This window comes from Sphaerodactylus townsendi, linkage group LG06 (genome assembly GCF_021028975.2).
Source record: "Sphaerodactylus townsendi isolate TG3544 linkage group LG06, MPM_Stown_v2.3, whole genome shotgun sequence".
Lineage (NCBI taxonomy): Eukaryota > Metazoa > Chordata > Lepidosauria > Squamata > Sphaerodactylidae > Sphaerodactylus > Sphaerodactylus townsendi.
This window is the reverse complement of record NC_059430.1, coordinates 130,845,552-130,864,133: the sequence shown is the minus strand read 5'-3', so window position 1 is coordinate 130,864,133 and position 18,582 is coordinate 130,845,552. Positions and strand designations below refer to the sequence as shown.

General features: G+C 48.8%; 1 protein-coding gene across 1 annotated transcript; it reads left to right on the top strand.

The window, feature by feature from the left end:
- Positions 1-1,502: 1,502 nt before the first annotated feature.
- AP2S1 (adaptor related protein complex 2 subunit sigma 1) lies at positions 1,503-18,280 on the top strand. Its single transcript, XM_048502312.1, has 5 exons — positions 1,503-1,635; positions 12,166-12,315; positions 14,014-14,140; positions 16,401-16,447; positions 17,747-18,280. The coding sequence occupies exons 1-5, from the start codon at positions 1,633-1,635 to the stop codon at positions 17,846-17,848; spliced, it is 429 nt and encodes a 142-aa protein (XP_048358269.1). The 5' UTR covers positions 1,503-1,632; the 3' UTR covers positions 17,849-18,280.
- The last annotated feature ends 302 nt before the right edge of the window (positions 18,281-18,582 follow it).

Sequence of the window (18,582 nt, the reverse complement as noted above, 5' to 3'; positions counted from 1 at the left end):
CAGAAGCTTCTTAAGGCCTCTAGCTAAAGTCTTTTTCTAAGATGCTTCTGAAGCCTGGTTTCAATAGTCATAAACAGTAATAGAACATGAGTTCTTGTGCCAAACAGACACCTGCTGATAAAAAAAGGCCCCTAGCAAGCTTGGGATAGTGTCTTCAAAGCAGGGGAGTGGGTCAGGAAGACCTAGGTTCTTGTGCCAAGAGGTACCCGCTTATAGGCGGCTAAGATCATGTGCCAAGGTAGAAGGCCTTTGGATGAAGGGGTAAAATATGATGGTGTCTTCACAGTAAGATAAGGGAACCAAAGACGTGGCAGGTGCATGGATATATATCATGAAGACACTAACGAAGGGTTGACAACTAAGAACCAAATATTAATTACAGGAAATGACCATATAGAGATGTATTAATTGGAGAAGATACCACCTGGTATATGACATAGTATGCCTAGATGAATTGTAATAGGCTATGGCCCTCATCTCCTAGCCAATGGAGAAGTGAGGGAGGGATTGGGTGGTCCTGAAGAAGTATTATAAACTGTTGTAGAACAAAGGAAGGGTGTGCCTACTACTGGGTGGACACCCGATCTTGCAAGACCGTAAACCAATAAAAGCTTTGTTACCTGCTTCACCAACTTTGTCCAGATTATTTTGAGGGTCCTTGGACCCACGTTTCTAACACCCCCTCACAACAAACACCCTGTGAGGTAGGTGGGGCTGAGAGAGCTCCGAGAAGCTGTGACTAGCCCAAGGTCACCCAGCTGGCGTGTGTGGGAGTGCACAGGCTGATCTGAATTCCCCAGATAAGCCTCCACAGCTCAGGCAACAGAGCTGGGAATCAAACCCGGTCCCTCCAGATCAGAGTGCACCTGCTATTAGCCACTGCTCTTAGCCGCTACGCCACTGCTGCTCCCAGGAAGTGATCTTGGTATTCTGGAGAGTCACTGTAATTCCAGGAGATTTCCAGGCACCACCTGGAGTCTGGCAACCCAAACCACGTAGTTCTCTCTGAGCTCCATGGTGATAAAGAGAGACAAAAACGTGCTTTCTAGTATTATAATTCACTATGCATTTTTTATTTCACAAGGGCATGCAAAAGAGGCAGCAGAAGTGCTGGCTTCATAAAGCGAAATGAACATGTTAATATAATTAGCATGTGCAAGTTAAAGATTTTTCTTCGCCTTCCTCCTCAGGAGGCCAGGCCACAGTTTCCAACCATGTTCTCTCTGCTGGGAGGACCCTGCCCACTTTGGCCGACTTGCCCCCTGAGGGCCTACTAGGCCTTTCCAAGCTGGGGGCTAAAGTCAGGCTCCGACGCCGCCCGAAGTGCCAGGCAGTCGGCTTCGTTCCTCCAGACAACTCCCCGGCTTTGCGTCGCAGCCATGTAGCACGAGTGCCCCCTGCTGGAGACAACGGGTACCCCGCAGCCTTGATTTTTTTTCCCACGGCCGTGTTCGAAGAAACTACAGGTCCCGGCATGCAGCGCGGTTAGTCTCTTCGGATACTACAATGACCGGCATACGAAGGGGAAGAGAGATTCTCAACCGGATATCCGGTGGGAAGTGTCAGTAAAGTCTTGGTGGGGGAGACAGCCGTGGATCCTGCTCTCAGCCTGGACCTAAAGACACTGTTGCCATGGTAAGCTCCAAGGGAAGGGGGGGGGGGTTGTCATGGGTTCCCCAGTTTTGGGGTAAAAGGAGGCCGGAAGCGCCTGAAGCAGGAAATGGACTGAATAACCTGACCGTGCTTGTTAGTCTGGCTGTGAATCCGTTATGTTTGCTAGCTGGTGGAACATATAAGGCAGTGATGGCGAACCTTTTTGAGGCCAAGTGCCCAAATTGCAACCCAAAACCCACTTATTTATCGCAAAGTGCCAACATGACAATTTAACCTGAATACTGAGGTTTTAGTTTAGAAAAAATGGTTGGCTCCGAGGCATGCATTACTCAGGAGTAAGCTTGGTACCCTGTTTCCCTGAATATAAGACATCCCCTGAAAATGAGACGTATTAGAGGTTTTGCTGAAGTGTGAAATATAAGGCATCCCCCGAAAGTAAGACGTAGCAAAGTTTTTGTTTGGAAGCATGCCCGACGGAACAGAACACAGAAAAAGAAGACATCCCCTGAAAATAAGACATAGCGCATCTTTGGGAGCAAAAATTAATAGAAGACACTGTCTTATTTTCAGGGAAACACGGTAGTAGTTGTTGGCTTTGCTTTGAAGCAACCATGCAACTCTTCGAACGGGTGAATCACGGCCCTAGGAGGGTTTACTCAGAAGCAAGCCCCATTGCCAGCAACCGAGCTTACTCCCAGGTAAAGGATTGTGCTTTAGTTTGCATGAAAATCAGTGGTGTTTAACAGCGCTTAACAGGGTTGCCTACACTGCATCCCCAAAACTAGGTCTTAGGTTTAATGCTAATAATCGAGCCCAGCGGCCCAGGCCAGCCTAGATGTGTGTGTGGGAGGGTGATTCCCACCCCCACATGATGAACTCTGCGCGTGCCCACAGAGAGGGCTCTGAGTGCCACCTCTGGCACCCGTGCCAAAGGTTCGCCATCACTGATATAAGGTGCCTTAGCATTTGCAGCCTGCCGGGCCTGCTTATCTCTGTTGCTGCAAAGAAACCACTTCTCGGGTGGCCTGTGGCTTACTGGATTATTTTGAACCTTATTTCGTGACGCCCTTCCTGACCCAAACGGAAAGAGAATCCTATAAAACAAAAGCATGACCTCAGTCTTACAGTTTGAACTGTTTTGTACACTGACGTAATTATACAAACTGTAAAAACCCAAAGGGTTTGGGGAGGTTACTAATAGGGTTAGTTAGTGTTTGGGGAGGTTACTACCCTGTTTTCCCGAATATAAGACATCCCCAAAAAATAAGATGTAGTAGAGGTTTTGCTGAAGTGCGAAATATAAGGCATCCCCCGAAAGCAAGATGTAGCAAAGTTTTTGTTGGGAAGCATGCCTGACGAACAGAACACAGAAAAATAAAGACATCCCCTGAAAATAAGACATAGCGCATCTTTGGGAGCAAAAATTAATATAAGACACTGTCTTATTTTTGGGGAAACGCGGTAATAGAGTTAATCTGGTATCCCTCTCGTATCCCCCTTCTGGCCCACACGCGTGATAGTACCACCGCTGAATCGTCTGGATCTTGACCCGTCACTGTTTTTGGTAACGTAATAAGCAAGTAATGTATTAGTGTTTTTACAACAGGTCTCTTATTTTATGCTATCTGAATTGGCCAGACGAGACCAACCTTGTTGGAATGTGGGAGCTAAGCAGGGGTGGGGCTTGGAAGGGGGCCCACCAAGGGAATCTGGGGTCACTACGCAGAGGCAGGCAATGGCAAGCCACCTCCGAACATCTCTTGCCTTGGAAAACCACAGGAGGGGTTGGCATAAATTGGTTGCAACTTCATGTCACTCACTTGTCATTGTTTATGATATAGTTAGATATTTTTAGATATTATTGTGAGCCATCTTGAATATTGTCTCTTCAACGTTAAAAATATTTGGATTGAGAGAGGTAAGAAGAAGAAGAGGAAGAGTTTGGATTTATATCCCCCCTTTCTCTCCTGCAGGAGACTCAAAGGGGCTGACAATCTCCTTGCCCTTCCCCCCTCACAACAAACACCCTGTGAGGCGGGTGGGGCTGAGAGAGCTCCAATAAGCTGTGACTAGCCCAAGGTCACCTAGCTGGTGTGTGTGGGAGTGCACAGGCTAATCTGAATTCCCCAGATAAGCCTCCACAGCTCAGGCGGCAGAGCTGGGAATCAAACCCGGTTCCTCCAGATCAGATTGCACCTGCTCTTAGCCACTGCTCTTAGCCGCTACGCCACTGCTGCTCCTTGATGTACCCCGGTCTTGATGTACCCCGGTCTTGGAAGAAGAGAAAAAAAGTTTGAATTTACCTGCTGTTTTTCTCAACCATAGGCAGCTAACACAGATTTCCCTTCCTCTCCCTGTAACAGACACCTTACAGGGAGAGGAAGGGAAAGGAGTCAAGAGAGTTCAGAAGGACTGTGACTAGTCCAACGTTGCCCAGCAGGCCTCATGTGGATGAGTGGGGAAACAAACCTGTCTTATGTTTAATGCTAATAATCGAGCCCCGCAGCCCAGGCCAGCTTAGATGTGTGTGTGTGGGGGGGGGGGATGGCTTCTGTTTGCGTGTGCCCACAGAGAGGGCTCTGAGTGCCACCTCTGGCACCCGTGCCATAGGTTCGCCACCACTGATATAAGTGGAGTAAACTGCAGCTTTTGAAAAACATATTTTTGGGGAGATGTTTCAGGTTTTATTAAATAATTTACTCATTAAAATATTTATTCTCCACCTTTCCTTGTAGTTCAGGATGGCTTAAAATAAAAATGAAAAAAGCAATTCCAGTTAAAAACAATGAAGTAGCACACTTCAAATCTCCCCTCCCCCTTAAGATGCCTACCAGCATGGTGCGGCGATTAAGAGCGGGTGGATTCCAATCTGGAGAACTGGGTTTGATTCCCCACTCCTCCACCTGAGTGGCAGAGGCTTACCTGGTGAACCAGATGTGTTTCCACACTCCGACATTCCTGCTGGGTGACCTTGGGCTAGTCACAGTTCTTTGGACCTCTCTCAGCCCCGCCTGCCTCACAAGGTCTCTGTTGTGGGGAGAGGAAGGGAAAGGAGCTTGTAAGCCGCCTTGAGTCTCCTTATAGGAGAGAAAGGCAGGGTACAAATCCAAAATTCTTCTTCTTCTCTACCACTCAAATCCCCTCAAAAACCCTGGCAAACAAGCAGACCTTGCGGCACCCCTGAAGATCTTCTGCCACTTCTTCAAGGACCCCGTTCCACAGAGCTGGAGCCATGATGGAAAAGGACCTGCACTCTGGCCAATGCCAGGCAGACCACCCTGAGTGGGGGACAACCAGCAGACGGGGGTGCCTGTTGCCCAGGGACATGTGACAGGAGCCAGTCTTTCCAAGATACAGGCTCTGAGTCTCAAAGGGCTCTCAAAGTCATCGCCAGCATTTTGAATTGAAAGTGGGGACAGACCAGCAGCCAATGCAGCTGATTCAAAAAGGGCAACAGGCTGCCTCATTCTGCACCAGCGGGAGTTTTCTTCAGGGGTGGAGCCACAAAGAGCACATTGCAGTAGTCCGACCGCGAGGTTACAGAAGCATGGATCAGCGTGGCCAGATGAACTGGGTCTGGGGAACTGGAGAGCAGGTGAATCAGATGCAGCCAACAGACGGCGCTCCTGGTCCATGAGCACCCCAAGCGTTGAAAAAGCCAATGTTACTCCATCTAGGACAGTGATGGCGAACCTATGGCACGGGTGCCAGAGGTGGCACTCAGAGCCCTCTCTGTGGGCACATGCAAACAGAGTGCCCCCCCCCCACACATCTAGGCTGGCCTGAGCCACTGGGCTCGATTATTAGCATTAAACCTAAGACCTAGTTTTGGGGACGCAGTGTAGGTAACCCTGTTAAGCGCTGCTAAACCCCACTGATTTTCATACAAAGAACTAAAGCACGATCCTTTACCTGGGAGTAAGCTCGGTTGCTGGCAATGGGGCTTGCTTCTGAGCAAATCCTCCTAGGGACTTGATTCACCCGTTTGAAGAGTTTCACGGTTGCTTCAAAGCAAAGCCACCGACTACCGCCAAGCTTACTCCTGAGTAACGCACGCCTCGGAGCCAAACGTTTTTTTCTAAACTAAAACCTCAGTATTCAGGTTAAATGGCCGTGTGGGCACTTTGCGATAAATAAGTGGGTTTTGGGTTGCAATTTGGGCAATCGGTCTCGAAAAGGTTCACCATCACTGATCTAGGACAAGTGGATTTAACCCCTCTGGAATATCAGTTGTTCCAACCTGCTTTACCTCTGTCTTGTCTGGATTCAGCTTTAGCTTGTCCTGCATCCATTGCCTGACCGCAGTCTCTAAGCATTGCTTCGGAACCAAGGCAGGCATGTCTGCCTAGGGACTTGGATAATGAAATGGAGAGCAGGACATTGCCTGTATTTTGATGACACCCAACCCCAAAGCTCCCAATAATCTAATTCAGTTCTTCTTCAGTAAAGTATTTCTTGGTGAGGCTGATGTTGCACAAAGTTAGACTATTGGAAGCCACTGAGTTTCTTAGGGAGGCAGCTGTGACTCTTTCTTGCCGCAGAGTTTTGGACGAGACTTCTTTTCTGGGCCACTCGGTTTCTAGAATGGTGCACAAAATGATTGTTTGTTTTTTGCCCAAAATATAGCAGGGCTTTCATAAGTCTAAGCCAGTGGTGGCGAACCTATGGCACAGGTGCCAGAGGTGGCACTCAGAGCCCTTTCCGTGGGCACACGTGCACAGAGTTCGTCATTGGGGGGAGCGGAAAATCCCCCCCACACACACACACATCTAGGCTGGCCTGGGCACAATCCTTTACCTGGGAGTAAGCTCGGTTGCTGGCAATGGGGCTTGCTTCTGAGTAAACCCTCCTAGGGTCGTGATTCACCCATTCGAAGCATTGCACAGTTGCTTCACCAAGCTTACTCCTGTGTAACATGCACCTCGGAGCCAACCGTTTTTTCTAAACTAAAACCTCAGTATTCAAGTTAAATTGCCATGTTGGCCCTTTGCGATAAACAAGTGGGTTTTGGGTTGCAATTTGGGCACTCGGTCCCGAAAAGGTTCGCCATCACTGGTCTAAGCAAACAGCACAGGATTTGCTTAATAGTATATTTTTTAATTCGCCCACACATGCAAAAACTCCACCCTGGCCTTCCCACTGAATTGCAATGCTAAGGGAGTACGACTGTCCATAAGGCTGTGGAATTTCCTCTGTAGCAAATTCTTGTGGGGAAGGATCTCCGATGATAGGTTGCGTCAAGGACATTTTCGGTTTGAAGATTGTGCAATTCCCACTTCTCTTACTTCTTTTCCATAGAAGTGCCCCATCTGTTGTTACATGTGTCCAGCAGTTACACCAGAATAGCTATCTGCAGTAACATTTTATTTGTAATCCAGACAAATGTAATAGCTTCACATGTAATCGTAGCCCAATAAGTGAAGCAACTTACCCTTTACAGGTCCAAGGCCCATATATTAAGGCTCTTCTGCTAGGATTTTGTTTTGCTTCAGGAAAGCAGACGCCATCTGCAACGTCCAAAGAAGAGATCCCGTCCTTCAAAGTATTAGAATAGGTGTTCGCGTTCCTCTCCAGAGTTATGGATTCAGTTCCCATCATCCCCTGCCAGCATTGATGCTGGCAGGGGATGATGGGAACTGTAGTCCATAACATCTGGAGGGCCGCGAGTTTGACACCTATGAAGTAGGGTGTGCTGAGTGGGATTCTGGACTTGTGAGGCTGCTGGTGCCTGCATCTCCAATATGACACGTCCATTGAAGCCTTTGAATGTTTCAAGGACGAGCTGACCCAAAGAGTTTGTTCATGTGATGTGACTACGGTTGAAACACTTGACCATTCTCTGTTTCTATGCCCTAAATACAATAAGGATACATGAAATACAAGAATTCCACTTTCTTGCAATGTTCTCAGTGCATTGAGTGTTATAAGATACCCAATCTAACTCTGAACAGCTCTGATGTGCCTCTTTTGTGAAACTGTTGCAAATTTTATACCGGAAATTAGTAATTTTAACTGTATTTCTCAACCTTGTTTTGTTTTAAAATTTTGTCCTGTTTTATATGCCAATAAAGGCTTGTGTGTGTTGTGTTGACAAGCTGACCCCAGAGCCTTTCTTTTTCCTACTCCGATCTAGGACAGGGGAGAAGTATATCGAGGATGGTGGGACGACTTCTTCCTAGAATTGGGGCAAGTTTCCAGTCCTGGGATTGGTCCTCTGGACTGCGATCTCATAATAGCCTATGTCAGTGATTCCCAACCAGGGTTCCGTGGTACCCTGGGGCGCCGCGAGAATATCCCAGGGGTACCGCGGCAATGCTACCGGGCCCCCTCACTTTTGCAGGGTCTCCCGCCGGCACCAGCAAGGATAAGAAGCTGGCCCAGGGGGCAGGGCCTGCCGCAAGGTCAGCAGCCACTTCCTCCCACCCCCTGTGCTTGCCTTCACCCTGGGAGGGGAAGGTGGGGGGTAGCAAGCAGGGGAACTAGGAGGGGAAGGTGGGCGGAGGATGGCAGGGGTACCGTGAGATATGAAAAGTGAGGTCAAGGGTACCATGACATCGAAAAGGTTGGAAAAACGCTGGGGTTTGAGGTGGTGGTGAGTTCCAGCTCCAGATAGTTATGGGACTACACCCCATGCTGGCAGGGGCTGATGGGAATTGTAGTCCATGAACATCCGAAGTGCCATAGGTTCGCCACCACGGCGTTATGAAGAATGACAGACGCCGACGCTTCAGAATGACTGAATACTTGTCGTCTTCTTTTGTGAGCCTCTTTGGATGCAGAGGGTTGACGTACTTGTCAAATGTGTATAACATTTTCTGAATTGGCCCAGGCCTTAAGGTCTTGCCGGGCGGGGTGTGTGTGCATAGACTTAGATGTGTTGGTTTCTGCACACATGCGGATTGTGCATCCTGTGTTCATAAAAGTACATACTCCATATGTCCCGGTTCGACCTCTGTGCTCAGCAGAGGCCAACCTACTGGAGATCCCTGGCCCCTCGATGATGCGGCTGGCCTCCACTTGGGCCAGGGCCTTTACGGCTCTGGCCCCCGCCTGGTGGAACACTCTCCTCCAGTTGTCCGGCCCCGCGGACCTTTGGTGATTTCCGCAGGGCCTGTAAGACTGAGTTGTTCCACCGGGCCTTTGCAGAGGCCAGCTGCTGAATGTGCCCCCACCCCCATTCCATGGGTTCTCAATATCATCCAGACCCACTGTCTCCCCCCTCCTTTTTTTTAGGAGGATTAAGTTGAGTTTAAGTTAAATAAGGTTTCCTAGGAAGTAACTGCTGTTTTTAATTGTATTTATGATGGTTTTATGGTTTTATGTTGTACACCGCCCAGAGCCCTTCGGGGATGGGGCGGTATATTTATTTATTTAATTAATAAATAATAATAATAATCATCTTGATTACCTTACCAAATCTAGTGCATGAACTAACCTATTCTGAGAGCTGAGATGGCAGTGCTGGAATGACCAACCTACACAGGGCACAGGCAGTGAGTTCATAACTCTCAGAGAGTGGTCTTTTGTGTGGCTGTCTTTGGACTGGAGATAAACAAGTAAGGCCAAGGGTGGAAATCAGCCTTGGCCTTATTCTTGATCTCCTGTGACTGATGCGGCCCTTTGATTGCTCCTTGTCTTTGGACTGACACCCGAGGGCCTGAATGATGATATATAATCCGTCTTGCAGGGGCTCGTGGTCCAGAGGTGCAGCTCCAAGGGGGCAGGGGGAGGGCGCGACACACCAGGGGGGTGCCCCTGTAGGGGTGTGGTGGGGCGTTCCGGGGCGGGGGCAGAGGATGCACCGGTCGCTTTCCCCCCCTTTCTACGCCTCTGTCGTGGTCATCTTTGTCATGCTAGGTGGCGAACCTTTGGCACTCCAGATGTTATGGACTACAATTCCCATCAGCCCCTGCCAGCATGGTCATGCTGGCAGGGGCTGATGGGAATTGTAGTCCATAAGCCTTTCGGGGGAGTCCTGAGCCCTTTGAGGGAGGGCGGTTTATAAATATAAATATAATAATAATAATAATAATAATAATAATAATAATAATAATAATAATAATAATAATAATAATAATAATAATAATAATAATTGTAGTCCATAACATCTGGAGTGCCAAAGGTTCGCCACCACTGTGCTAGGTTGGTTCATTGGAACTTGCTGGGGTGTAGCTTTCAAGCCTTACGTGTGGCCTCCTTCCCAAAAAGCTACGGCCACCGGCATATTCTCCTGATTACCGCAATGACATTTTGTTCATGTTTGACGGAGCAAATAATGAGTCACCAGTTACTTTCTCTGCGGATTTTGACGGGATGGGCCATTTCCCTATTTTATTAATACACAAAGCGGAAAGAAGAGCTTGGCGCAGGGGCCAGTCAGAGAAGGGAAGTTTGTTCCATCCTTCTGAATAAAGCTAGAGTGCCCCTAATATGTCCAAGCAATGAATCATGCAGCAAGCGGAAGAAAACAGTTAAGTTTGGAAAGAGAAGCGAAGGGAGGCCGGGGAGACATTTTTGTTCGGTTTTTAACAGCTGTATATTTTCTTCCTGTTCTGAAGCAGGACTTTCACCCCTGAAAATGTTGTCCTGAAAAGACTTTTCATTTCTAAAACTGGAATTCTGTGCTCACTTGCTTTGTGGTTAGCTCCACTGAACTTGTTGACATTCTTCTTTTGGAGTAAACATGCATGAGATCAACTGCAGGCCAGTAGTCTCTGGCACAGTTGCGTGTTGTTTGGAATCAGTTAATCAAAGAATTAAAGGCTTCCACAAGCACAGAACATCCATACACACACACACACACACACAGAGAAGGCAGCTTGTTCTATCTAAGCATGACTTGCAGATCCAATCTGCTTTCCTGGATAATTTCATGTTTTGGCAGGGATTTAGCTGATTCAGTCATTCCTACTGTAGTCGATCAGTAGAATTACCAGAAGGCTGGCCAAGTGTATCCAGAGGCGAAGCTACAAGGGGACCAGGGGTGTGTGTGTTGTAATCGGCGCCAAGCACCTGGGAAAACCCCATGCAAAATTCAGGTTTGTGTTTTTGTATTTTTTTAGGTTTTTTTCAATTCTTTTGGCCTGGTGGGGCTTAGGTTGCTAGGCTAGCAGCACCAAAATGTCAGGGTATCTCTAGGAGACTCTCCTGATGATACCACCTACGTTTGGTGAGAGGTTTGGTTCAGAGGGTCCAAAGTTATGGACTCCCAAAGGGGGTGCCCCATCCCCCTTTGTTTCCACTGGGAGCTAATAGGAGATGGGGGCTACACCTTTGAGGGTCCATAACTTTGGCCCCCCTGAACCAAACTTTACCAAACCTGAGAATCTCCAAAAATACCCTGAATTTTTGGTGCTTCTAGCCTAAAAACTGCATCCCCTGCAGGCCAAAAACTGAAAAAACCTAAAAAATTAAAAAAAACCCCACAAACAAACGGGGTGTGTGTGCAAAACTCAGATTTTGCACTGGGCTCCATTTTCCCTAGCTACGCCTTTGAGTGTATCTCTGAATAAGTAATAACTCTGAACTTCTAATCGATGATTCATGATCAGAACACAGCTTCAGGCAGGATGGTAGTGGCGTTAGTCTGCAGTAGAAGCGTATTTGGCAAAGGAAGCTTTTACTCCCAAAATCTCATTGGCCTCTAAGGTACTACCGGACTTGAATCCCAACCAGAACAATAACTGACTGGGATTTCTCAAGGGCAGGTTGTTTGGCTCTCTTGTGCACTTAATCTAAAAGGAAATCCTTTTGGCTGAAAGAGCTGAATGGGGCTTCCTGCTCTAAAAGTGTCTCTCCATCATTGCCAGCTCGGAGAGGGTGGAAGGGGCTATGCCTTAGTGCAGTGGTGGCGAACCTTTGGTACTTCAGATGTTATGGACTACAATTCCCATTAGCCCCTCTGCCACAAGCATGGCCAATTCCTTTGGCACTCCAGATGTTATGGACTACGATTCCCATCAGCCCCTGCCAGCATGGCCAATTCCTTTGGCACTCCAGATGTTATGGACTACAATTCCCATCAGCCCCTGCCAGCATAGCCAATTCCTTTTGGCACTCCAGATGTTATGGACTACAGTTCCCATCAGCCCCTGCCAGCATGGCCAATTCCTTTGGCACTCCAGATGGTATGGACTACAGTTCCCATCAGCCCCTGCCAGCAAAGGAAGTTGACTGATGGTCCTTATATCTCCATAGTTAGGATTATTACTTTATCAGTTTTCGCCAGCATGGCCAATTGGCCATGCTGGAAGGGGCTGATGGGAATTGTAGTCCATAACATCTGGAGTCCCAAAGGTTCGCCATCACGGCCTTAGTGGCAGAGCGTCTGCTTGGCATGCAGAAAGTCTCCGGTTCAATCCCTGCCATCTCCAGTTGAAAAGCGCAGGTGAAGCATGATGCGAAAAACCTCCACCTGGGACCCTGAAGAGCCGCTGCCGGTCAGAGCGGGCAGCGTTGACCTTGGTGGGCCGGTGGTTCGGTTCAATGTGAGGCAGCTTCAGGAGTGCGGATGCTTTTGCCTAAAAGCCTCGTGTTCCTTTCTCTTTTCAGATCCGCTTTATTCTGATTCAGAACCGGGCCGGCAAGACGCGTCTGGCCAAGTGGTACATGCAGTTCGATGACGACGAGAAGCAGAAACTTATCGAGGAGGTCCATGCGGTTGTTACCGTGCGGGATGCGAAGCACACCAACTTTGTGGAGGTAACATTTGCAGGCACTGGTTCCTTTTCATCTCAGGGGGGTGGGGGTGGGGGTCCTTCGGTCTCCCAGCTGCCTCAGGGCCTGCTCCTTCCTTCCTTCCTTCCTTCCTTCCTTCCTTCCTTCCTTCCTTCCTTCCTTCCTTCCTTCCTTCCTTCCTTCCTTCCTTCCTTCCTTCCTTCCTTCCTTCCTTCCTTCCTTCCTTCCTTCCTTCCTTCCTTCCTTCCTTCATTCATTCATTCATTCATTCATTCATTCATATTCACTTCTTAGATTTTTTATACTCCCACTCTATCCCTTGAGGGGCCTTTAAGTCGGTCCTCCAGACTCTTTACTGGATTCTTATTGTCAACATGCGAACCTTTGAAAAACCTAATGTTGTGCCCCCTGGACTGTCCAATAATAAGACTCTGTGTTCAGAGGATATCTTTATTATGAAACCGCATCAGGAATAAGCATTTAGACTCCTACTGCCAGACTAAGCATAAACAGTAAAGCCATTCTCATATGTCCCCCCACACATCACCCCTAAGTATGTCACAATACAACACCATCCCTGACTACCTGTTCCCAAGGGGGAATGGCTCCCTCCAGTCCCATGGTCCAGAAATGATGCAACCTCCCTCGGGATCAAAACAACCTGCATTCCACGCTACTGACAGAACTACAGCAACAGGTGTCCAATGAGCTGATAAGGCGTTGCTCAGAAAGCACAGTGCAAAGAGTCAGCAAATACAACCACAGGAATGAAGAGGGAGGGGGGATGAGGAGAGAAAGGATCCCACATCCTGCACAGGAGACGTAGCAGGACCAAACACGGGCTGATCATGACACCGCACCTCTTAAAGAAACCCCTTGTACAGGCTTCGATTCTTTCTAGTTTGGTTGTATGTCAGGTCCAGTTTCTTATATATCTCACCTCTTAAACCTTGACCACCCACTGTCGGGTTCCTGCAACTTCTTCAGTCACTGTCCATATGGCTTTAGGTCAGTGGTGGGATCCAAAAATTTTAATAACAGGTTCCCATGGTGGTGGGATTCAAACTGCAGACAGCCAGTGGGCTTGCATGGTAGGTACGACGGGGCGTACCGGCATTCCGGGCGGGCATTCCCTAAGGGGTTGTGGCAAGGACGCAGCCACTGGGCGCCGGTCCTTGGGCGGGAAACGAAGGCATCGCAGGGCGCAGGCTGCCACGCACGCCGGTGCACCTCCTAGACTGCTTCAAGTTCTGCGCGCTACTGCTGAGAGGAGGGGCGTCACTAAGGCAAAATCACGTGGCAAAATCACCCATTAGTAACCCCCTCTCGGCACACACAAATAATTAGTAACCTACTCTCGGGAACCTGTGGGGACCTGCTGGATCCCATCTCTGCTTCAGGTTTTTCCTGCATTTTTCTTGCTTTGGGGGACAAAGTTTGAAAATATTCTGATTGCGAAGCTGTTCCCCACACACTGGAATTCCCTGTTGCTCAGCCAGCAAGACGGACTCTGGCCCTCTTCATGGGGAAATTCTTGTAACCTTTGGATAGATGGAAACTTAGTTGGCCAAATGGCTACGGTTTCTCTCTCCTGCCAGGAAAGTAGCCCTCCCATTTTGCGTGACTCAAGCCTTCTGCCTAAGTCCTTGGCTTTCTGCAGCAAGGCCCAGTGAGAGCCTCTGTGTGGTGACGGGAATTTTCACTGCTCCTCCTCTCTTTCAGTTCCGCAACTTCAAAATAATCTACAGACGTTACGCAGGGCTCTACTTCTGCATTTGTGTGGATGTGAACGACAATAATCTGGCCTACCTGGAAGCCATTCACAATTTTGTGGAGGTATATCTATCATTTTGGATTGTGTGCACGCACCCACAGCAAGAAACCGCATGATCAAATGCTTCTGTATGATAGAAAAAAACAAACAAACGCACAACCCCACAGCTGACTCCTGGGGGATATGTTTTCAGTTCCATGCTCTTCCTGACATGCTGGGTCTTTATGAGCAGATAATTTCCTCCTTTTCCCCGCAGTTTTCGCTTCATGTGAATCCCCTCGATTTCAATCACTTCAGTAACCTGAACAGAGGCAGTCTACTTGTAACCGACAAGCTCTGAATGAAAGAGTAAAGGAGCAGCAGTGGCATAGGGGTTAAGAGCTCGTGTATCTAATCTGGAGGAACTGGGTTTGATTCCCTGCTCTGCCGCCTGAGCTGTGGAGGCTTATCTGGGGAATTCAGATTAGCCTGTGCACTCCCACACATGCCAGCGCCAGTGACCTTTGGGGTAGCTCACAGTCGGAGCTCTCTCAGCCTCCCAGGGTGTTTGTTGTGAGGGGGGAAGGGCAAGGAGATTGTCAGCCCCTTTGAGTCTCCTGCAGGAGAGAAAGGGGGGATATAAATCCAAACTCTTCTTCTTCTTCTAAAGCCCCCAGTGAGCCGAATGGTCTGTGCCGCTTCAGACTCCCAAGTGGTAATTTTCAGCTTTATTTTATTTTGTCTGTCGGATTTAATATACTGCCCCATCCCCAAAGGGCTATTTAAAATTCCCTCTTACAAAAAAAACCCTTACTGCAAACAAGGAAATGAGTCCAGGAAGTTTTGACCCCCCTTTCTTTCTGACTTTCTGCATGCGGAGAATATTCAGAGCAGAGCTGGGTGTGCAGTGCTCTATCTCAGCCAGAAGGGGGCACTGTCTATTCTACCACTCTGCTCCCCCACAAGCATGAAGAAGGCTGCAGTCACAGTTCCAAAATACATTATTTATCTGAAACATTTTAACGTTGTCTTTCCATTGGACTAAGGCAGACCTGGGCATTATACGGCCCACGGGCCACATCTGGCCCGCCGGATGACCCTGACTGGCCCGTATGAGTCACAAATAGTAAAAAATGTTAACATTTTGTCTACCATTGTTTTGAGAAATTTGTGTGAATAAATTACATTTTTTGGAAGGCAACCTCACTTTTTCATTGCATAACTTTTAGCATACTAGTCTTGCCTGCTTGTCAAAACAATGCTATTTACTGCTTTTTTATATAAAGGAATACAATAAATATTATGCAGAATTGAGTTCGTTCTTGGCCCGGCTCCTCCACAATATTTTCTGCTCTCTTATGCGGCCTCCCATGGAAAAGCACCGCTTTAATTGCTTCCAATTCCTGACTACATATCTGCAAGGTGCTCCACAAATGTCTTTGCAGGGGCCATTCAGGCTACTGACTATAAAACTCCTACGCACCACACCCTCCTCTCCTCTCAGATTCTTGCTTGGAAAGCCCACGAATGCTGTAAATGAGTCCATCTTTGAGCTGGACAGGCCAAGTGGGCTCAGCCCCGGATTCCCCATTTGCAATCGCATTTTGGTTGTTGGTTCCAATTCAGCCTTAGTAGCCCAGGAGTTGCAGTTGCAAGCAAGATCTCCTGTGGAAAGGCTATAGACAGCGTAAGTGGATGTAACTGATGGCTAACCTATACACGGTGCCCCGAGGGTGGCAGAATTTCAGAGTCTTCTCTGTGGGCATCGCTAAACAGTGCCCCTGCACCCCTATACATCTAGGGCTGCTGGTTCCGGCCGCTGGCCTCGGACATTATTAGCATTTAAACCTAAGACCTAGTTTTGGGAAGCAGTGTAGGTGCAACCCTGTTAAGTTCGCTAAATCCTAATTCGATTTTCATATGGCTAAGAACTAAAGCGCCATCCTTTACCTGGGAGTAAGCCTCGCCATGCTGGCAATGGGCTTGCTTCCGTATAAAGCCTCCTAGGGTCATGATTCACCCATTGGAAGAGCTTGCAAACCAAGCTTTTACCCTGGTGCAACGCATCATCCGGGCTTTTAACCGCTTTTTCTCTAAACTAAAACCTTCAGTATGCAGGTTAAATTGCTCATGCTGGCACTTTATGCTATAAATTAAGTGGGTTTTGGGTTGCAATTCTGGGGCACCTCGGGTCCCTGTGTAGCACCTACTCATCACCGCCATAGGAGATCTGGCAGTTGTAAACTCTGAATTTTACTAAGAGCTCGGTGGAATCCAACGAACCTTTCCTCCGGGTGGTCCTTTCTTCACGCAGGCCTTTTCATGCCTTCTTTGTCCAGGCTCTTTGAAATGAATCATTTCCACAACGTCTGTGAACTTGACCTTGTCTTCAACTTCTACAAGGTGGGTTTCTGAGCCTGGTTCTTCCATCATGCTGGAGTAACACCCCCATCCCTACGCAGGGCCTTTTTAAAGCAAGCCCCGGCACTCGGCTGCTGCCTCGAGGCAGGATTTTGCAGAGGGCGGTGCGTTTGATTCCGCTGCTGAAGGGAGAGGATTCCCTTTTGTTGGTGTTTTCTTGCACCTGAGAGTAGCAGGGGGTGAAATACGGGCACTGAAAAGACAACACGGTAGAGGGCAGGGCATCCAGGCAGCCGTGCAAATTGGAAGAGAGGTGAGTTGTGGAAGCAGAAATACCCGGGGACTTGGCCAGGCTTCGTACCTCGGAAGGATGCTGTTCACGCAAGGAGGTGCTCATCTGCTGTGGAAACAGAGGAATGAGGGTCTCAGTGGGGGGCAAGAGGCCTGGGGGATATGCGCAGCGGGACCTCCAAGTCATAAGAACATAAGAACTAGCCTGCTGGATCAGACCAGAGTCCATCTAGTCCAGCATTCTGCTTCTCACAGTGGCCCACCAGGTGCCTTTGGGAGCTCACATGCAGGAGGTGAAAGCAAGGGCCTTAAGAACATAAGAACAAGCCAGCTGGATCAGACCAGAGTCCATCTAGTCCAGCTCTTCTACTCGCAGTGGCCCACCAGATACCTTTGGGAGCTCACTAATGCAGGATGTGAAAGCAAGGGCCTTCTGCTGCTGCTGCCCTGGAGCTAATCTGGTCTGGTCGCAAGGCCTTTCTTTCAAACTTGGTGTGATCAAGGAGGAGCAAGATTGGTGCAGCCATAGATCGACTTCTCCTCCATCAATCTGGTCTCAAGCCCCTTTGTAAAGCTATCATCAGTGTGGAGTGGCCATCACCACCTCCTCTGTGGCATGGCATATTCCAACACAATCACACGCTGGCGCGGAAGAAGTGTTTCCGCTATTAGTCCCAATTCTTTCCCCCCCGCCCTCACTCTGTGCATTTCCAGCAATGAATGCCCCCCTGGTTCTAGTGACATTAAAGTCAGACTCTGAAGCCACCCTTTTGTCCATGCTAATGGCCAGCTGGAAGCACCTCTTGAGCAAGACCTGTAACTCCGCCAGGGGGGTGCTGGGCGGGAGAAATTCCGTGTCTCTGTTCTCCTTGGGACTCTTTAGTGCCCGAGGCCGACTATGCCTGGCTTCTTGCTGGTTGGAAAGGCTCCCCATGAATGGCGGCAGGGGGGGGGGGGGCAGCACAGTCCGAATGCCTGTCGCTCCCCGGGTCGCCTCCCTTCCCTTTGCTTCTGCTCTAGAAGAACCCTTTTTTTTTTCTCGGGCTGCAGGTTTACACGGTGGTGGATGAGATGTTCTTAGCCGGCGAGATCCGGGAGACCAGCCAGACGAAGGTCTTGAAGCAACTGCTGATGCTGCAGTCCCTAGAATGAGAGGGGGAGAGAGAGAGAAACCAGTCGAGATCCTGCCTCTTAACCCCCTCCCAGCTCATCTGTCACCCATTCCCTGAATCAGTGACTTGCACAAAGTAAATTTGGCCACTTCGTAGTTGGGGCAGGGGGAGGGGGGGGCGCCTAAAATTGGTTACCTCTGTCCTCGCGTGGAGGATGGACGCAGCCAAGGCGGGGTGGGGCTCTTCTTCTCATTGAGGTGGGGGGTGGATATCAGGAGGAGGAGGAGCCCCCACTGTCCCACTGCTGACACGATCCCTGCAACCCCTCACCTGCCCCTTCCCATTCCTCTTAACATGTGGAAGAGGGACCATAACTCTATGTGTGGTGGTAAAAGACGTATGCGGCGCGTTGTCGTGGAGGATGGCAACGCCTCGTATTCGCCGGGTGAAGTGATGTAATTGAATAATACTTGTTAAAACACCTCTGCCTCTCTGTGGTCTCTGGAACGACAGTGTTTCCTGTACTGCCAGAATCGTTCAATACTGCAGGGCTGTTTTGTGCAGTGGTTGGTGGTACTGGTGCCACGTACTCTTACCCTGTTTCCCCGAATATAAGACATCCCCTGAAAATAAGACGTAGTGGAGGTTTTGCTGAAATATAAGGCATCCCCCGAAAGTAAGACGTAGCAAAGTTTTTGTTTGGAAGCATGCTCGACGAACAGAACACAGAAAAAGAAGACATCCCCTGAAAATAAGACATATCACATCTTTGGG